General features: G+C 40.2%; 1 protein-coding gene across 3 annotated transcripts; it reads right to left on the bottom strand.

Annotated features, from left to right (window-relative positions):
- Positions 1-344: 344 nt before the first annotated feature.
- On the bottom strand, positions 345-20,163 carry LOC138635477 (lysosome membrane protein 2-like). 3 transcript variants are annotated; one of them, XM_069722965.1, is made up of 14 exons: positions 19,932-20,163; positions 19,667-19,830; positions 12,664-12,821; positions 11,503-11,650; positions 11,107-11,298; positions 10,864-10,955; positions 10,085-10,204; positions 6,715-6,893; positions 4,354-4,472; positions 3,936-4,009; positions 3,773-3,824; positions 3,008-3,160; positions 2,816-2,857; positions 345-2,479 (listed from the first exon to the last, which is right to left on the bottom strand). In XM_069722965.1, the coding sequence occupies exons 2-14, from the start codon at positions 19,787-19,789 to the stop codon at positions 2,369-2,371; spliced, it is 1,563 nt and encodes a 520-aa protein (XP_069579066.1). In that variant the 5' UTR covers positions 19,790-19,830; positions 19,932-20,163; the 3' UTR covers positions 345-2,368. The 3 variants fall into 3 exon arrangements, with proteins under 3 accessions (XP_069579066.1, XP_069579065.1, XP_069579067.1); XM_069722964.1 differs by having other exon boundaries at positions 19,667-20,163; XM_069722966.1 differs by lacking the exon at positions 2,816-2,857 and having other exon boundaries at positions 19,667-20,163.
- Positions 20,164-21,255: the final 1,092 nt, after the last annotated feature.

Raw genomic sequence — 21,255 nt, forward strand, 5'->3', positions numbered from 1 at the left:
ATTAATAAAGTAACTACCTAACCTAACCTAACCCTACCAGCCGGATTTCTTCTTTACTCTAAAAGCATTAAACAAAGCCTTGTCCTAAAATGGAGCCACACAGACCCAATGTTTTGAACCTGTATGGGAAAATGATTTAAGGAAACCTGTGTTTTATTACTATTCAGCATTATCAGTTAATCCAGAATCAGGCTTCTATTCTTGCAGAGCATATCTGAGGGTGCAAAACCATACTGTTTAGCAATTACTTTTATATAAATCAGATTTGGGAAGCAGTGGAATGGATGTCCAACATCTGTCTCACAAAAAAGAGGCAAACACTTGAGAAGTGAGAAAGACACATCTCCCGAAACTACTTTTTTATTTTTGTGTACAGCGTAAAAACAGTATTAACAGTCAACATTTCAAAACAAGCCGGCAATTAGAAGAATATGTGGTTACAGCAGTAACAATAACTTCAGAAGGTACAATTTGTAATCAAAGTATGGCACAAACTAGCCCATTGTAGAGTCCATGTAGTTCTTTCGGTGTTTTGGTTTTATCAACGTAACAAAATAATTTATTCTCTTTACCCACAACTACGTTAATATTGTGTAATACTGTGTTCTTTTGCAACAAAAATTGGATTAAACCATTAATTCACCCTCTCATGAATTTATAACTACTACATTAGGCGCTCTGCATAAATTTTCACTGTCTTTATTAGGTTTTCTTATTGTGCATAACTGGAAATAAAGTATGAATTAAATACAAATTTTAAAATCAAATGAAGAAGTAAATAATCTCTCCACTACCATCTGATATATTCATTGTCGATTATTGCAGTGCATCTAATGAGCTGGTCAGAAATAACTCATTCATCCTTACAATGTTACAACAAAAATAAAAGCGCAGTAATAAAAGCGATGCTCACAGTTCAGATTGAGTATTTCTGCAGCATATTTTATATTACATTAAATGGCACTTGAACTCCAAAATTGTCATCACCAGGATGCCACGACGACCTGGCAATCAAGCAGAGCAGTCTGTCCTTGCGGGCTATACAAAATTCATTTTTAGCAATTGTATGCTAAATATTTGTTTGGTAGCTGGAAGAAAATAATATGCACTTGAGAGTAGATGTGTTGATATGGCATGGCATTGTCTTCACACACACAAAAAAAATATATATACAAAAGGAACAAAAAACAAAATCCAGTAACATTGATCCTTTTAAGGCACAGCTACAGCATTTAAAACACTGGAGCCATTTTGATATGGCGATGTTCGTTCGTGTTAGCAGTTATACAGGGCAAAATACTGTCAACACATAAATTCAGTACTGTATGAATAAATGTTTCAAAAACAAAAATCCTGTCATATGGCTAAAGATGGCTGATCGCTCATTATGGCACTAGAAAGACATTGGTGAAGCTCTAACTTGAGATGTTCGTCATTCAGACAATTCTTCATTAACATTTACAAAACAACGCAAAGGACGTCTTACTTTACAAAAATTAAAGTATCAAAGTAAAATATACAGCGTTTTTGCATGATATTCATCCCCATCATACGCTGAGAAGAATGTGAGCAGTTCAATACGTCTTACACTGTGTGTGTGTATATATATATATGTATATATATATACAAACATATGCCGTACTCTGAAGGCATTTCAGGTACGGTGACACGATGTGCACACACTGCACAGGTATCCCTCTAAATACAGTGCATGAACAGAAAATAACAGATGTGAAAATGTTTTGTAACATTCAATTTGGGAAGAAATGCAAATGAGACATAGTAATACTGATAGAAAACTGTTAAAACAGAAAAGACTTGTATGTTTTGCTTCTGTCTTCTGCTTTAATCAAGTTTGACAGCGTCTAATCAGAGGCCCCCTGAGAGTGACATATAATACCTAAAAGGTTTAGGGATTTAATGACCCTGCTCCCCAAAGTGTCCAGTTACAAAGTAGTTAGTCCCTAAAAAAATCTGGTTGCACCGAGTTCAAAGCCAGTCAAGAATCCAGTCTAGCCGACCAGATGACGTGGTGAAGCAACAGCATAACTGCCGTTATCCTTTCGTCAGATTTAAAGGGTGTGTTTGTTTTAAGTGCAGTCTCCATCTCTGTTCATGAGAGAACTGCAACCTGCTGTCAATAATTTTACATTATCAGCAACTAATGAGCAGAAAGAAGTGGCCTCTGGCACGAAATGTTTTAATGAGTGTCACATTTTTCTGGGAATACACTGAGTTTGATTTTACTGCAGGTAGCTCTCCATGAGTAAAACTAAGTGTGTTTGCAACTAAAAACCCGTCCCCTGTCATCTAACCTTCGCCCACCCCGCCCCGCCTCACACAGCCCCGATCTCTCCCGTCTTCCTCCTCAAGCCTGTGGGTCGACTTTAGGTGTCAGACCGATATAAGTGCCATTCTGGGGATCTTCCTTTTCTTTGTCACTGACTGGAGAGTAAGAGGTGTCATCTTCGGTAGAGGACTGTAGAGGCAGATTGATGATAAAAAGCAGTATTAATAACTCACCACATCTTTGTACAGTTATCCCTGATATTTAAGAAGGGTCCTTAAGCATGCCATCTTAAATACAAATGTAATATTACGACATTATCTTAACGTGTTCAAACCAATAAGACAATAAGGTCACTGTACAAGCAGCAGAATTATTTCAGGTAGTGTGAAAGACATGTGATTGCGTCCATAACACTGAGACTAAAGAGGCATTTAATCAATGAATAAAGACTCAAGACAGGACTCAAGACAGAAAATTGAATAAAGCAAGTACAACCAAAGCAGCAAAATAAGCATAAAGATTTACAGCATAGAGAGGCTTGGTAAACACAATGCGTTTAACTTCATTCTGCACAGAGACACACAGTGATAAACACATGCACAGTGCCATTAGTGTGTGTGGTTAATTAACTGAATGAATTGTGCCAAAATTAAAACAATTAGGAGCAAGCGAATTGTAAGTTATTAGAATAGAACTCTGTAAAATGGGGTTTCATACCTTCTGTTTGCGGGCCCGGACCAGGAGGATGATGAAGACCGCCAGCATGATGGTACCCAGTGCCACAATAATGAGCGGGAAGTTGGACACCAAGGTGACGATCAGCAGCAACTTGTGTACTCTCGCTGCAGATGCATCATCAATCACCACACTCTGTGTATTACACAATAATATGAGAGATCCATTCGAGGCAAGAGGAAATCAAGCAAAGTACACGCAAGATAATAAACCAGTCACCAGCCGCTGGCTTGGTAAGCTTGGCATCAAAACAGTCTCTGTCCAATGTGAACAAAATCTGCATTTCTCAAAGGGTTTAATTTGGTCGAAACAGGTTCTACAAAAACATACGTGTAAAAACAACAAGTTGGGTTTTTTGATGGTGCTGAACAATTTCCTGGCCAGGAACAGTTACTTGTTAGAAATGTCTGCTCATTGCAGGGCAACCTCACACTGGTTGACAAGGCCTGAGAGACCGGCTAGCTGTTCCCCGCTGTTTTCAGTTTTTACTCTAGGCCAAGGTCAGCTAAACTAAAGCTAAGCTAAGATAAACAGCTATTCTTTACATGTACCAGAGAGAGACAAGGGTGGTCTAAATCATCTTAATTAACTGTCAGCAACAAGTGTATTTCTTAAAAATAAAAAAAATTGATTCCTTTAATTAGTTCATCATGTCTCCTAACTGGCCACTAACTCATAATATGCATGTCAGCACTTACAGGACACAAATGTGTGTTTCCGCACGTCTTCTATGTCAATAGATCGTACCTCATTGATGAACATGACAGGAAAGATGGTGTCATTCAGGCTTCTGGTGTTCCTGTTTATAAATACACAGTGTGAAGCAATCACATACACACACAGAGCAGATACACACACACACACACATCAGTGGTGTAAAATAATAGTCCGTTTGAATACAGATACTCACGGGAATCCAGAGAGTTTGCTGATCAAGACGTTTATCTGGGCTCTCTTGTTGGCGCGTACAATCACTCCAGTGGTCTGTGAGTAAAATAAAAAAAAATACACATGATGTTAATAATGTGAAGAAAGCCTTGTTGTCACAGACAACAAAACAAATCCCATGACACCGTCTTATCAGTACAACGAAGATATTGAGGACGCCTGACATTGTAACGTCTGCACCATTACTTATACACCACTGGGTGGTGTACCAGTACATCTTTATGTAGCATTTACTGTCACAGATGAATGAAACGCTCTGCTTCTACATATTTCTAAATCGGATTGCAAAGCGGAGTGTGACCAAAAAATATGAGTCACAGCATTAACGTTACTAATCATAACTACAAAGCAAAAAGGCCAGATGAAGCCTGGAGGCGTACCGGGTTCAGGTCCAGAAAGGTTTGGTGATGCGTCCTTTCAGGGGACATCCCTTCAATGGCAGACACATATTTATCATCTGCCAGGTAGAAATGAGGAAAGGAGGCGACCACTGGAGCACCTAAGAGAGGAGAGAAGTGCAATTAGACTTTTGGCCTAAAGTGTTTTTTTTCCTCCAAATTTTACCTGAAGAAAAGTGAGATTTAAAAAAAATAAAATAAAAGTGGAAATATTTTCACACCAAATTAAAACAAAAGATTAAATGACAGCCTCAGTAAACACTGATGTTATTGAATCAGTTCAAAAATTGAACTGCAACCGAATGTGATGCAACAGAAATGTAAAAAATGATGCTACAAACTTGTAAAAATGATGATGGGTTGCGTTTTAATGAAAGGCACCATTTGACCTGTGCAGAGACCTCCACGGTGGAAAGGGTCGAGGTTTCTTTATATTCCTAATCAATGTGCTCATTTAATTACAGCCCATTACAGCTCTGTAAATGCCAACTAGTAAGATGTTTCTGTGAGCTATTTACACAACAACGTCTTATCATTGGAAATCAAAGAGCGGCAGAGAACACATTTTAATGTCAGATTTCCTTCTGTTTGATGTTTGATCTAAATCAGGACAAAGCAAACAGTAAAAACAGGAGGTCACATGGTGATATGATCTGACCTTTTTGGCAGGACACAGCAGATTGTTCAAGGTTCATTTTTCAAAGAAAATAAACAACACAGGTTTATGAAAGGACAATAACGCTACTTGTACAACTAATTAAGTGCAGTAACTGATATGCAGATAAATAAGTTTATTCGGCCTGCTGAGTTCCTTCCTCATATTGTCAAAAGGAAACATTGCGTTCCGACAATAACGCTTCAGTCAAGATAAAGAAGCGCCCAGTCGAGTAAAACATTTGTGGCGAGGTCATGCCTATATGCGTTAGCCAAGGTGGTTCTGGATGTCTGCAGTTTAGCAACAACAAAAGTGGTCCAGTTTTGCGAGAGCCACGTGTCCTCTCAGCCGCGACACAAAGATGTTGGCACAGTTACAGGCGCTGATGAAGTGGAGCAGAGGTGACAGTTTTCCTGCTCTTGTGTTTGGCAACAGACGTTTGAGAAAAACATTGGACACTCGCAGTCACCTAAGACCGGGGTTCACGTGACAACCTGGCAAGGTCACCGCAGCGCAGACACTCATATATTTGTATCTGTATTCTTAAGAGTGGCGTTAATCCCTGTACACGTTCTCCACCACCTGCTCCTGAACGCAACCCTACAGACCTGACCTAATTTCTGTTGGGGGCTAAATTTATGACATCAGCAGTGCTTTAACTTAATCTTACCAACGTTTCTGTATGTTTTATAGCATTGAACTACAATTTATGCTTAACCTGAATGTGAACTGCAGTCTCCAGTCTCCAGTCTCCATTCATTTCAGTGCACTATGAAAATCATTTTGCACACCCGAATCCATGGCGTCTGTTTTAATCTTTGTCAACATTATTCATATTCTTCTGTAACGTTTCAAATCAATCTCGGCTTTTAAATGCGACAACAATGTAACTACGGGTCCAAGAATAACACGGCATGACGTTCCCCTCCTTGAAACAAGTTACAAATCTCTGCATGTTGATGCTGAAATTAATAGAAAGTAACAGTTACCAAGAGGTAAATGTCCTGAAATGTATTAAGAAGCTAAAACACAGCATTTTATTCATAATCCATGTGATGTGTATTTTTTTTTCTTTAACAGGAAATACAAATCTTAAAAAGACACGTGGGACAACTGGGCTGTGACTACAGGCACTAAGGTAATGGCCGAACATATTCAAGGGCAGAATCAGGTGACAGGGCTTACTGCCCCTTCAGCTACTGGGCCAGTCATGGTCAGATGGTGCCTGAGGTGTGGAGAGAGCTGGAGAGCTCTGTCACATGGGTCATTCAGAGGGTATGAGTGGGCTGGTGATAGTAGGAAGGAAAATAAAAGGAGAGCCTCAGTAAAACAAGAACTAGCGTGTTGTGAATTATCATCTAGACACCTAATACATTTAAAGTGGGGTCGATAGAAAGAAGAAGGAACGAAGCAAGAAAAATCAAAGATCTTATCAGCTTTCAAAGTTATGAGTTTAGTAGAGAGGCTCAAGGCAAAGTGGAAGCAAAGAGGCTTTGTGTTGGATGCACGGCTAATTAAAGAAACAGAAGAAGAAAGACGAACAGAAACAGAACAGAAATATACTGGCCCCAGTATATTTCTGTTCGTCTTTCTTCTTTCTTCTTATACTCTGGGTGCGGGACCTTGAGAGAGGCATGTGAACATTCGAAGTGTGGGTGAGAAAATGTGCTGCACAAGCTGACATTTACCTTTTCGACAGGGACTGACTTTAAGAAGGCCGGTACCCAGGCACTCTTTCGGGCTGACGCAGAAGCCCTCGTTGGCCGGGTTCTCCTCCTTGCTGGCCAAAACCGAGCGTGGCGGTGTGAAGCGGTAGGCTGGGATTCCTTTCACCTCCACGTCTTTCTCAAACTCCATGTAGATTGACCTGAAGTGTGAAGCGAAATATCACATGATCACTAATACAAATTAAAATACAATTCCACTGTAATTGGAGAATTTTCACAGTTTGTATCCTCTTCATCTCTGTTTACAAATACAACTGCACTTGTGTTATCATTCTAATACTCAAAATTTTGTAAACCATCAATTTATTGCTGTTATAGACTGTAGCCTGTATATTAGATCTTTAACGTGAAATTTTCTGATTTAAGATGTAGGAAAAACTTGCCAGCTGCCAACGTAACAATAAAAAAAGTGAAAACCACAAGCATGAATACAGTGTAAATATGACCCTGATCTCTCCACAGGGCTGGTGGAGACAAACCAGTGATAAAAATACAGTAATACAGTTTTTTTTTTTTTTTATACCATTACAACACGTATATGCGGCAACCATACATTTTTTTTTTCATAGCTCCTTAGCTACTATAGCTTTATTATAAGCCCCACATAAACTTGGGAATATATTTTTTTTTTTTTGAAGGAAGGAGAACAGTGGGCGTCAGGAAGGGATTTCTTAATGGCCAATATTAAAAGGAGGATTGATTACAGCAAGAAAAACCTGATTCTCTGTTCATACGGGAAACAAACTATTGTTTTAAGACAGACTTGGAAAAGTGTGAATCTGACCTTGAAGCTTTGAATTAATGAAACGAAAAATCACAGACTGACTTGACATTAAAGCCTGGGACTTTCCATTAATTTAACCTTTATGCTGAAATCCTGTTGACGTACCTAAAAATAATGCTGGGCTGTGGCAATTTACTTCCTTTTGTACTGGGAGCAGAGAAACCATAAATCTTTAATTCTCGTATAATGTTTGTTGTGTGATCATTGTGTGCAGTCCATCCTTGTGTCTGCAGGTCTGTCCTGTCGGGGGAATCCCGACTATTTGCATCGAGAACAAAGCGCTCTATACAGTGTCTGCCAACTGGCTGGGAGGATGCGGCCCACCAGTTGTGCAACAATACTATACAGACCTTTCCCTTGACCTTGGTGAGAGACGCCAAGTAAGAAACCATGTGTGTTTCTGCACGAGAACAGGACTGTAAGCCTCCGCTTTGTGCTGCTGGGAATGATTTCAGATGAACTAAGCAAAAAACACGGTTGTTTTAAAAATCCTGAATATATGGAGGGACAAAATTAGGAACAGTGTGCCAGATGATGTGAGATAGTGCAGGTGTAAAACATGTCATTTTTATTTGAAATTAAATTAAAGGCCAGAAAAGAGATGGGAGAATGTACTTTCTCTACTATTTACTATTTTCTGTGACTTTTGATTTATATACGCTATCTATAACAAATCAAATCACATCAGTTAAACTTTTGATCGTGGCCGTAGGAAAGATTAGTGTTTGGCAAAATGCGAGTTGGTATTTAAACAATGACACCTGTCTGCAATTCATCAAAACTTTTTGTGGCTCAGCTGTCAGTTAGTGGACCAAAGGGTCACCACCACGTCAGCATGCAGATGGGAATTCAAGTAGTTTTTTCAAACCTGCAGATCAGATTTAGCCAAACACAAATTTGCAACACAAAGTGGTGTTGTGTTTATCTGACAGGGGCTTAACTGTGTGGGAGGTTGCATGTATGATTTACAGAAACATTTCCTTTAGACATTATGTTAAAAAATACAGGAAACAGAGGGGGAGTCTTCCCTTTAGTCGCAGTAACACAGGCCACCCTGATGACTCCACCAGGCAATGAAGAAGTAGGTGAAAGTGTCCAGCAAATATTTGGGAGAGTTTTTTTTTTGTTGACACAGGTCCAATCAGAGTCAAAGGTACAGCCACACCACTCCAGCACATTCTTTCCATGCTCGACAAAAAGGGCAAGATGTCGGCAGCAGCTTCTGTTTTTTTAGGTCAAGGCTGTTTTCTGGGGACACATTGCTTATGTTTTGCAACAAACAAGACTTAACATTTGCAAAATCAAACCCAAAGGAACTATTAGTCATTCAGAGTGCTCTCAGCATTCGTCAAGCTTTCAATGAAGACATCTTGGCTCTGAACTCCTCCAGGATCCTTCTTTGATTTTCAGTACCCCCACAAGCAATAGTTGAGAACATTTCTGGCAGATATTTTCAAGATGTGATATTTGTTCCGTGTTTAGCTCAAATCAATACTCGTCAACAACCGCAACGTGCTCGATTTTTCATTCTCATTCCCCCTTCGCTCACCAGCCCTTCATTTCCATGAAACTGCAGAGAAACATTCGTCTTCTAGTTAGCCTTAAGTAAATGTTTTCTGGAAAACAGCACATTAGTCTTTCAGAAAGCCCTCACAGTATAGGCAGAACAGTCAACAGTAAACAGAGGTCACCGGCAGTGCTATTTGTTTGTTGTCAGGATGGTATGATAACAATCCAAGGGATCCAGAGCCTGTGAACATTATTTCCATACCAGATATGAAAGTCTCCATCTCAGTATGCTGGGTCATGTTCCAGGAATGCACATCAATTCATGATCCCACCAATCTCAGGTACAATGTCAATGTCAAACCCGTGTTGCTGCCAGTCTACTTGTCTGTAATGACACATAATATAACTCCTTGTATTTGAGACAGATTAATAGCGCATTTAGGACCGGTTTAATTAGACTTTTGCTAGTGTAACGGCAGATCATTTTAGTGCACAATCAGGCAAACATGCTGCTGGTGCTGGACGAGGTGGGATGTGTCTGACCACTGCAGTAATCTTCCAAAGAACCAACCCTTAGGCACAGCTGCTCATGGGACAACAGAGAAAGTCACAGGATCATTAGGACTCATACTCTGAGCACCATCTGTACCAATGTTGACAATCCATTTAATTGTTGTCATGACATTTCACTAAAAGTGAGAAATGTCAATTTCATGGCGGTGCTGGAGACAAGGTCAATCCTCGGATCATCATGGATCTTTATACCAGAATCTGTGACAATCATTGGAGCAGTTGTTGAATATTTCACTCTGAACCAAAGAGGTGGACCAGCTGCGGAGCCATGCTGCTAGCATGGAAACAAACTGCTATTACTCCAACAATATTCATGTAACAATATTTAAAATGTCCTCACCCACTCACTCACTCACTCACTCACTCAGAGGAAAATAACAATGAAAGTATGGTGAGTTAAGTGCTTAAAGTCATAGCACATGAGAGATGCAGGCAGCAGGAAGGCGCTGTGGTGCTGAACTGTACCTGCACAGGTCTGGGGTGAAGATGTAAATGCGTTCATTCTTTTCCAGCAGAGGATGGAAAGCGCTTCCATCTGATCCATTGATGGCGTTGCTTTGGTTAGAAGTCCAGAAAGTCAGCTGGCTGTAAAGCAACACAAAGTCCAAATGCATTAGAGTTTCATGTCTTTTTAAAATTTAAAAGAAGATTTCAAAAAGGCGTCATCTTGATACGGGAACTGTATCTCTGGCAACTGTCTCGATGTTTATATAAAATGTGCACTGTCTGCAAGACAACCAAAGACTGCTTTCACTTGAGTCCAGATTTATCTTATACTAACGAAAACAGAACAGAAAACAAAGTATGCTGTTTACAAAATCTCTACTTGCAAAGGCAACAACCTTATCATGTCCATCTTAACAACAGTAAATTACAATAGTATGTTTTGATGATCAAACATGTTTTTATCTGAAAGTTACAGTTGGAAAAATATGTCATTTCCCAGGAGTAAAAGGGTAATTAGATACTCCAATGGAACAAATACAATTAAATTGGATAAGAAAGGTCATTAAAAAGCCATTACTAAGACATTCCAAGTATCAGTATTTCCTGCCATGTGCTTTGCGCTGAGGGAAATGGCCAAGACCGCCAGGCAAAAGAATAGGCTGCGAGACACAGCCAGCGCTCCCCCATTTAGCGGCACAAAGAATTAGAGCCTGAGCATTGAGAAGTTTGTTAATCCGAGAGTTATCCCATGAAGTTTCATCACTGTGGATGAAGACAGTGTGTTTGTGTGAGACTACCTTTGACCCTTCCATGTTTCGACCCGACCGTAATCCAAGTAGTTCTGTACTCCGGTGTGGTAGATAAATTCCCCATCATTAGTTCCATTTTTCTAAATCCAAAAACAAACATTCTGGTTATTAAAATGTGTTTTACAAACACTCAAATTTCCTCTCCAGAGAAAAAAAAACAACAACAACACCTGCAGCTGTAATTTGAAAAGGTTCATCAGCTTTAATTATTTGTTGGAGCTGTATACGTGCCTTGTACATGAGGCCAAAGATCTTCTCCACGTCAGGTTTGGTGGCAGCAACGCGGACAAGCAGGGGGTCTTCGTAGCCCCAGAGCAACTCATCCACAGTGCGAGTAGTGAACAAGCCGCTATTCACAGTGTTCATCCAGATGGACACCAAGGAGGCCCTCCAGAAACTGTTTTTGGCTTGGTTCATTACGGCCTAGAGACAGGAAGGGCAGCAAAGACAAGGAGACATGGGAAATAATGCGAGAATAAGAGGCGGTGATCATTGAGAAGATGTTGAGGAAACAATGAATCAAAGTGCAGAAGGAAATTGTGCAAGCTACAAAACACACACTCCTCTTTCCCCCACTTGGACACCCACTTTCCTCTGCTTGTCTAAGACCTTTGGCTCGTGACTCACCCAAGCGGGGATGTTGACCGTGGTGATGTTATCCACAGCTGGATCACCCACAGACCTCTCTCTCATGAACACAAAGCTTTTGGTGTTGTACGCGGACACTTTTGATTCATTTGCCAACATGCTCACGTTGTCCTTGTACCTGTACTCCCTGTGCAAACACAATGAGACAAAACATTAGTAGTCTTTCAATTTTCTCGAACTCTTGTGACAAATAAACTTCATGTATTAGTTAAAAATGTAAAAGGCAGTGCACAGTAAACTCAGATTAACAAATGATTTATATTACACAACACAACTATTTGACATGTCCATTTGAATTTAGTTAACCCAGACAGTTAAGGGTAGTTGGCAGAGGCAGATGATCTTGACATGCACTGTTGTAACATTTTTGGTGCTTTCAGAGTGAACCTTGATATTTATTTAAGGTTTCAGTGGGTTAAATTTAGAGAAAAAAAAAAAAGGTTTCTTGTCAGAACTCATATGACAGATATGAGACCCCTTGTCTGATCTTCAGGGCTAATAACATTAACCACAGACATCAGCATTTTTTATGCTTCATAATATCTGGAAGAAACCCAAAATAAATGAAGAGAACGCAAATGAGGAAGTGGAGAAGCAGAAGAAGCCTTTTCCCTTTAATGCAAATAGCTGCGGCAGTGTTTTCAATGGATTGTATTTGTCTAGTCTCTGTATCGCACTTGAAAATTGTCATCTAAAGTAAGTGTGAACATACTGTACAAACTAGGGCACGATTGAGCAATTTTACTAGTATATATGTTGACCAATATGTGTTGATATGAAAACTTTGTCTTACTGAACATAAGGCAGAAAAAAGTGCCTGGGGAAATGAGACATTTTGCTATTTCTGTTTTTTTTTTACTAAATTACGACTGAAGTCGAAGAACGAATATTATGCTATTATCCTTATCAGAATTCTTTTAGTCTTAATAGTATTGGCTTAAAAAAGCAGTATCAATGAGCTTTATTAAAAACCATTGTCTTCTATGTTTTCAAAGATTTCCTTCAAGAGCTCTTATTGCTTTTACAGTCAATCCAAAGTAAATATGAATGAAATGGAATATTATTTGCGACTAGAAGTTTGGGAAGTTCCATGTTCCAGATTTTGTGTCTGTCTTCGTGAAAGTTGCTCCTGCACCCTACCTGTATGTGTAGGGGCCGACCTGGTTGACCTCCGGCTTGGCCCCTTTAAGAAACTCCTTCATGTTGGTCATATTGAAGAAGAAATACTCCATGTACACGGGAGGGGGAGGGGATTTCCATGACCCAAACACACGGCTGCCCTCCACCAAAACAATCTCCTGTTGAGACATAAAGTACAAATCTCAGTTTAAAATTCAACATGATGCAGCAAATCAAATCTTAAATCAAATCCAATGCCCTTAACTCGGATTGCGCAAACGATGTACTTCAACAGTTCATATTTCTGCTTGGTATATGACTGTGACTGGGAGTGTTTTTCTGTTGAAGGGAGTTTCAGCAGATGATGTATTTTCCACAGAAAGTGCAAGATTTCAGCAACAGCAAGCACATGTTTTGAGTGAAGTTGCCACAATGTGTTCTGAGTAAAAACAACCCAGAGAACAAAAACATACTTGGGGGGGGGAGCTGCTGTCGGCGCTTCGGACAAGAGCATTGGCTGCACACATGAACGGTACGAAGGGGAGACCCTTCCACCGCTCCATTGTCAGCAGTTGCCAATGACAACGGGCACTCGGGGGGAGGGGGGGGGGGGCGAGCCGCTGACAGATCATGTGATACAGAGAGCTGGATGGCCACTGTTTGTGCAGGACTCCGACCTTAATGATGTGAGCCACATTCCTCAGGACCGAGCCTTGTGAGGCCCTGGAAGTGCAGCTGCCTGGTTTCGTTAGAAAGATTTCTCACAGCAAATGTCACTGGACTAAAATGTCCCAGTTTGCAGAAATCTCACTTTGGCCTAATTGTGTCAGACTTGTGCTCAAGTTAACAGCAATACTTCGGTGTGAAACAAAGCACAGAAGAGCTCAACGAGCCCCCTCTTCGTTTGGGGTCCTCTCTACTTGTTCAGAGACAAAAGTTTAGCTGAGTGGCCAAGGACAATAAAGCTGTCACCTTAGATTGAGGAAGGGAGAGCGTGGTCTTTCTATGTCGCTCTTTCATGCTCCGAACAAGCAAACAATATAGCAAACCCTCCCAGCATGCCATGTAAAATACATCGAAAACAGGAACAGAGAAACCTTCTTATCTCAGCACTTACCACCGCCATGCTTGCACCACTCCCGATATGAAAATACATGGATCAGGTGTATACACAAATACACATAAAACCAGTGCTTTGATGTGGAGACATTCACATGCATAGATGTGGACAACACTGGGCACAGCAAGAGGCTCTTTATTAAAGCCTCCAGTCATAGTGCACAGGCTTTGCATACTCTAAATGGGTTTGCCTCAGAAGTGGCCAAAAACCCCAAAGCTCCACCAGCTGAAGTGAAGTCCAACCCTGCTGTTACTGAAGGCATCAAAAGCATATTACGGTCCATTCAGTTTCACATTGACCATGAACACCCAGTGGCTACCAACTCGCTGAAGTGGTTATAGTGGCGGACTGCTGGTTGACTCAAACACAACCTAGAGAAAGTCTGATTATTATAAAGATCTCACTACATGGATTACACAAATTTAAAGGTATTTATCTGAAGGCGTTTTTAAATTTTTTTTTATTTGTGACATTTTGAGCTGAGCTGGTATGGCTCTATGGACGGCGATCTCAGGCCAACACTTTGCTCCAGAATGAAATATCGACTATAAGATATCATCCAGCTGACTGCAGCGATCCAGATTTTCCTCTCCCACCAGCAGGAGGATCACATTTGTGGCTTTGAGTGATACGTTTTAACTTCTATTGGATCCATTTCAGCAGCCTTCTTTGTTTTGGCCCACCACGGCATTTGACAAGCTTCTTATCCTCCTTATTCTTAAGGGCTGTAACATCCAAACCGTAATGACTCCCAAATGTACATTTTGTGAAGCTAAAAAGTAGTAATAGATGTCTCATCTATGAAATCTACAAAGAATGCACACTGGTAAGAGAAAGTTTCTAAACGATTGGCAAGTGGTTGTTTTTGACAATATATATTTTTTTAATAAGAAAATTACTATTACTAGATTTCTACTGACATAAACCTTTATTTATTAACCACAGTCCTCCAACTAGGATACATTTTGGCCCTGCGTATGAAAGAACTTGCGTACCAGCCTGGCCGGCTTCAGCCTGTTTGCTTTTATTGTGTTCAGTCTGTCTTTAGGTTCATTTCCCTTTTAGAGATTATTTCCATTTTTTAGCGTATTGCCTATCTTCTATAGTTGCAGTAGAGGCGGACAGAAAATGTGGGAAAGGGAGCGAGGATTTACATGCAACAAAAGTCCAATCGGCCAAAAGTTGAACTGGGGACTTGGCAGCTGAGGGCATTTTTGACCATGTGATGTGCACCTCAAGCACTGGGCCATCAGGTCGAGCCTTACTTCCCTTTTTAATTACATAAAATGAACTCTCTTTAGTTACAAGTCATGTGTGGTCTTACAGCCTTTGTCTCGAATCATGTTAATAGTTTTAGAATAAATTCACAGTTGTTCAAATATTTGAGTCCAAACTCAAACGCTGATGGAAACCCAGCAGACCACCAGCGAGGGGCCACAAGCCACTCCGTCTAGTCTAATCTAGTCTAGTCTAGTCTAGTCTAGTCTAGACTAGTCTGGTCGATGTAAAATTACCAAATTCCTACTGAGGAACAAGTCGTTTTTCACCGTTTTTCACCATTGCCTCATAATCAAGACATTGCATTCGGACCCGGGTTGACTTGGATGGCAGTTGAGCGGCTGCCAACCCAGCCGATTTCCCAACAAACCTGGCAGTGCGAAAGAGGCTTAGCACACAAAGAGAGTGTACCGCTGGGAGGGTATCTGTGGGAAGAAATCCTTCACACTGGTGCAACTGGGGTAAGGCAGTAACCTGATACAGCTGAAATACATCATACTGTTAGGCCAGCAGATGTATGTCAGCATGTGAGGGACTTCTGTGGATTTCTGCCACACACATATATTTTACCGCATAAGATATTGTTTTCCAGATAAAACCAAAACTTGATGAGACTTGATTCTTTTTGCAAACGTACGTCTGAATGTGTTAAAACATGTGAAGGTGAATTCATTTTTTAAGTTGTAAAAGTATGTGGTCAAACATCGTGCACTACAGTGAATCCCTTTATGTTTTGTGTACTGTTGCTATATGGTTTTATGATGTCAAAATCTACATTACACTTGGTTAAATAGACTCTTACACACAAACTCGAGACTTCTGTCCATGGTGAAACAATATTTATCTCTTCTTCACTCTCTTTTCAGTTGGCAAAAAGCAAAACTGTGGATCACAGCCAACATCTGGTGGAACAGACTACCTGAATCATCATAAATCCACAAACATACAGCGTCATAACAAGAGCTGTGTGGAATGGTCGGTTATTGATCGTTACTAAGAAAGTGCGGTAGAGGTTGTTAACTCGTTTCTTAACTAGAAGAAAAAAAAGATGCATTTTGACATTAACTTCATTTAAATTTTGTCTGTGCTTCAAGTAAAGAAAGACCTTCCAAATTGCCACCACAAACCCTGCTGTATTTAAGACTGTAAACTGCAACAGCATTTGAAAGTGCTTTTGAAATGTTAAGATTATGCCATCAGAATCAGGAAACCTCAACCTCAAACCTCGTCCTCAGACTACCTGTAATCACTGACCCAAGCTCTCTTGACCTTGGTAATTTGATATCCTGGTTACGACCCAGCGCAAACTGGTCTTGTTGTCCTGAAGGGTCTATAAAAGTAACTTCATAAACTTCTATCTAAAGCGCTACCATCCAAGCCCAAACACTTCCATACAGCCCCATCTGACCGTCTAGAGATAAACAGGGTGTTTTTATCACTGTAACTGACAAGCTTGAAACAAATATTGTAAGTGTAAATATGCTAGTTAAACAAGAATAAACTGTCAGTGATGAAGATTTTTGTTTATTTTATCAGTCACTCCAACAACTTCCTTGCTCTGTCTATTTTCTCAGTTGTTTTGGCTTCAACAGTACTTCACCTGAAAAAAGTATTTCAAGTGTGAAAGTTTTAAAATAGAGTAATGACTAGTTGATACGTCTGTGATCGAAATCGTGTCTGCACAATTGGATCTACAGTCAATAATTAACACCACATTATTCAATATTTGGAAGCTCCACTTTCTGCAGCTAAAGACCTCAATGAAAATTAAAGAGGATATTTTCAACGTTACGACCAACTCTTTGCACTACTGTGGAAAGCCTTGAATATTTTCCTTGACCTCTAAAGTCAATCCTAAACCTCTTGGGGAGAAGCGATGTGAAACCTGTTATGGAGAAGCAGGCTTGATATGAAAATAGGGATGAAGGCGTGCCATATGATATGACCAAATGTGGGCCAACACTGTTATTAAAGTAAAGTGAACCATCTGGGAAGGCGTCACTGACAGATTAGATGATCATTTACATAATCGTTATTTGCAGCCCTAGGTTGTTGTTTTCAAGTTCATAATGTGCGTCTTGCTATTGAAATGGTTAAATTCCGTTTTCACACTGTTTTATTTTGCTTCGATAATAAAGTTTAAGCCCCTTTCTATATGTTTATAATTGTATCTAAGTCTACACAGGCCCCGCCCCCCTCTCCGTTTATCCTACTTGGCTGCGTCCAGCTGGAGTAAAAGTGGCGCTGCACCGCAGTGCAGCTGCGGAAGTCTGCGGAATCGTTTTTTAACTGCGGTGTGAACCGCAGGTATGTGAGCAATGTCAGCTCATACAACAAAAACATACCCACCAATTGGAATTAGAGAAATTTATAATTGACTCAGAGTTGAACAATTGACCGACTTTAAAGCATCAGTGGTTAAGTACTTAACATTTGTGTTAGCTTGTTGCGTTTGATCTTATTAGCAGCTATGTGATGGTTTTTTTTTGCCAAACAAATTCATAATACAGCACTAAAATATGTCTAAACAAAACAGTAGGTGGACGAAAGCAGACTTTTACAGTAACTGCATGTTGAGAATGTGAACTGTCTTTACTTAACATAAACCAGTGTTGGCTAGATGCCGATGTGGAATAATTCACGTGTCAAAAGGGTATGCAAGACCTTTTCGGCCCTGTCTTTTGTTAGCAGATTTATTCAAATGAGAACGAGAACAAGTAAACTGACTCCTCTGTGAATTTAATCTATTTTGCCATTAAATCTGAATGATAAATTTAGATTTTGTTTTGATTACAATGCCATGAGATTATGAAACTGAATGAAACCCCTGATGACCCCTGATAGTGTGCATATTTCTTTTTGCAGTCCGTTGACTTCTTTGCCTCTGAGGCTAAAGGTCAAACACCTGAGGGCTATTTAAACTGCAGGTTAAAAGTTGAGTTGAGTGAGACAAGTACATGTGCTTGACAATACTGATGTTTGCATAAGTTTAAATGTCCATTTCTACAGACAAAGTGCACCCACCACGTAAGTGTCTGGAAACAATCTTCACAATTAACAAACAACTTTCATTATCAACTGTTTACTTAAACTCTACGACTTGTTTTTTTTAAGAAATCTGCAAGTATTTGGATAATCGGTCTCGCAATGACGTCGCAATGTTGCTGTTCAGCTCAAACTGTTCCTCTCCCCTCTTATAACTGTATTAACGTCAAACTTATCGGAACTAAAATGGGTAAAAACAGCTGGACGCATGTTATATATTTTGTTGACTAGTTTACTTACATCATTCAAAATGTTTCCAACAATGTTGAAACCCAGAGAAATCAGTCATTTTAGTCAAGGGAATGGTTTGCCTCATTTGCTCGCCTGTTGGTGTGACTTGGCTATTGGGGCCCGGCTGGCAGCCAACGTTTGGGTTTCTATGGAGCGGAGTCACACCTCGACTTCACTGAGCCTCACCTCCAACTCTTGCAAATAAACATTTGTGTACCAGCATCACTAAAAGAGGCAGAGGAACAGTTAACCATAAGACACACTGAGAAAAGACAGATGGAGAATGCGAGGGAGAAAGAAAAACTTTCTTTGCTAATTACTCTTAAAGTGGTGAAGATAAATTTCCCCACTGAGGTCAGACATTTTAACATTTTTCTTTTATTACAAACTCGGTTTTTATTTGACACGTGTAAAAAATTCCATCCAATATCCAAGACAAGCAATACCAACCAAACACGTATTCTCAGCTGCAGAGTTCAACTTTAAGCCACCTTCTGTCAAAATAACATTATTGAAGGCAGAAACATGCATCAGCATCAGAATTAGGAATTCCTTTGTATCTACAATCTGCTTCAAAAAGTCTTTCTAATAAAGTCTTTCAATGTAAGTTCATGGAACAGGAACTTTGACCAAGATAGTCCAGCTGTATAGAAGAGAAAGTGCTGATTGCATATGGCTGGCTGGTGAACCTATAATTTCCCATGAATAACCCATACCTCATCCACCTCAAAGAGTCAGAGCTACTCCCTCTGGGAGGCAACATCAGCAAATAACACGTTATAAACGGGAGAAGATTGTATACTTTGGTCTGCTGCTAAAATGTATTCAAAGTTTGGAGTCACTTATTGTTTTTGAGTCATGGCGTTAGCACATCTTACATCCCAATGTAGTTCAACTGCGTGCAAAGTAGAGCTGAAACAACAAGAGCTGAGGGGCTCAAAAGTGATCTGCAACTGGATAATCAATTCATTCTTCACATCACGTTCAGCTCTGCGAAGAAATGATGTTTTTTTTCTACTAATTATCAGTGAGCAAAAAATATAATTGACACAACTGATAATGAAAAACAATGGAATTAATCGTGATTGCAATCAAGCATACCAGCGAGCTTTCAATCTAATCCTCTAAAGTTTGCAAACAGTAGCGGACCTGTGGATGAGTGAGGATCATACAGAACAATCCTGTCATTGTAATGGTTTCTGTCATTCTCAATACTTGTACACAGCAGCCCATTCAAAAGAAGAAAAAGAAAAGCACGATATTAGTCATCCAAACTGCCCCTCAGAGGCAACTGGCCGAGTGCTCGAGAAAGTTCTCAGGATGCAAATGCTTTTTATTTATTTGTTTTACCTTCTTCAGCCGGTTGTGCATCAAAGTGCGGAAAACTTGAGCCACAACCAAACCGATCCCAACGATCAGCAGGTGAGCGCAGATGATCCCCACCGCGTAAATCGCGCAGGATCTTCGTGTCATGTTTTGCAGGTGCTGTGTTGCAGAGAGCTCTCGAAGGATGGCTGGATGGATGGATGGATGGAGAAGTTAAGTTCCGCGCTGGTTTTTGTTTTCCTTTCAAGTCTTCTTATAACTGCAGAAAGTGTGAAATAAGAGCTCCGACCTCGATTTCTCCCACGCTGCTTCCCCTTTGTTTTCTTTTAAAATTGAAGAAAAGTTTCTTCAGGGCTGCAACCCTGCGAGTAACTAAGTAACGGTAGGAGAAGTTGGGTTTGTCCTTCCAGGTTCCAGAGAGATCTGGGCCAAGTCTGGTTATGTTTGGTTAATGGTGAAACGGTGACTACCACGAGGTCACTTCGGTCGCTCTGAAGTGGCGACCTGAAGGCGCATAACATAAAACATGTGCTGTGCCACAGACTATTTGTAGCGGAGCTGTGAAGTCTCTCCCTTCCGTCGCACGAGGAGAGTCCTGATTGGTCGTAACAGTTTGCGTGTCCGCAAGGCATGAATGAATGTGCGCGGGAGAGTATGCGCAGCAGAGCCAGCCCTGCATAAGAGTCACCACCTGGGTCGCGGTCGACCTACTTTACTGCGACTGGCCGAGGTGTCAACACCTGAGGAGTTATATGAATTATTTCATTTTGAAAGCCTTTTCTACCAACAGTGCGTTCACGCCATGACGCTGAGCCACAAGCAACGTCAACAGGCAACAGCTCTTTCCCCTTGTTCACTTGTACAATCACTTCCTGCAACTACTTTATTTCAAACGCCCTTCACTCTGCTGCGTGGCAGATCGGGCCAAAAGTGTGTGTAAGAAGTAGTGGTCACAGTGAACTGGATTGCTGAAGAGGTGTGTGCAACAGGACGTTTCTGCATCTTGGTGCTGTAAAAAAACACGATATATAGTAAGTGAAATCAATGATTTATTCCCTATCCGGGCACTGCCACCACACTACATCAGTTAGATAGAAATCTGATGTAACCTACTTTGTAGTTGAATCACAAGTACATGTATTTACATTTTGTTGTTTCTGCAGAATGAGTACTTTTACTTTTCATACCTTACATTTTACTGATAATACTTCTGTGCTTTGAGTCCAATTTCCATTGCGGAACTTGTATTTTTACTTTGTTGTATTGGTACGCCAAATTATTCTCAAGTAAACAATCAGAGTACTTCCTCACTGGACATAATACAAAGCAAAGAGGAGATGGCAAATCATTCTCTTTTAGACATCTTGAGTATTACTACATCAATAAGTACATCAACCTTCTAAAACAAGGTTTACGAAGTGCTTTACAGAGATGAAAGACAGACAAGAGAAGGCAAAGAAAAGAATAAAGCCAGTAATAACAGATTAAAGAATAAAATAATAAAAACAACACACATAGAAGAAAATAAAAAACACAGATAACATTAGAACAGGAGTAGGAGTTTAAGAAGAAATGGCAAAAGATCACAGCCAGTAAAAATGTGTTTTAGGAAG

Source organism: Brachyistius frenatus, unplaced genomic scaffold (genome assembly GCF_029030835.1).
Source record: "Brachyistius frenatus isolate BFR_SWC_R1_liver_20210118 unplaced genomic scaffold, ASM2903083v1 Contig_310, whole genome shotgun sequence".
In the NCBI taxonomy this organism is placed as follows: Eukaryota; Metazoa; Chordata; class Actinopteri; family Embiotocidae; genus Brachyistius; species Brachyistius frenatus.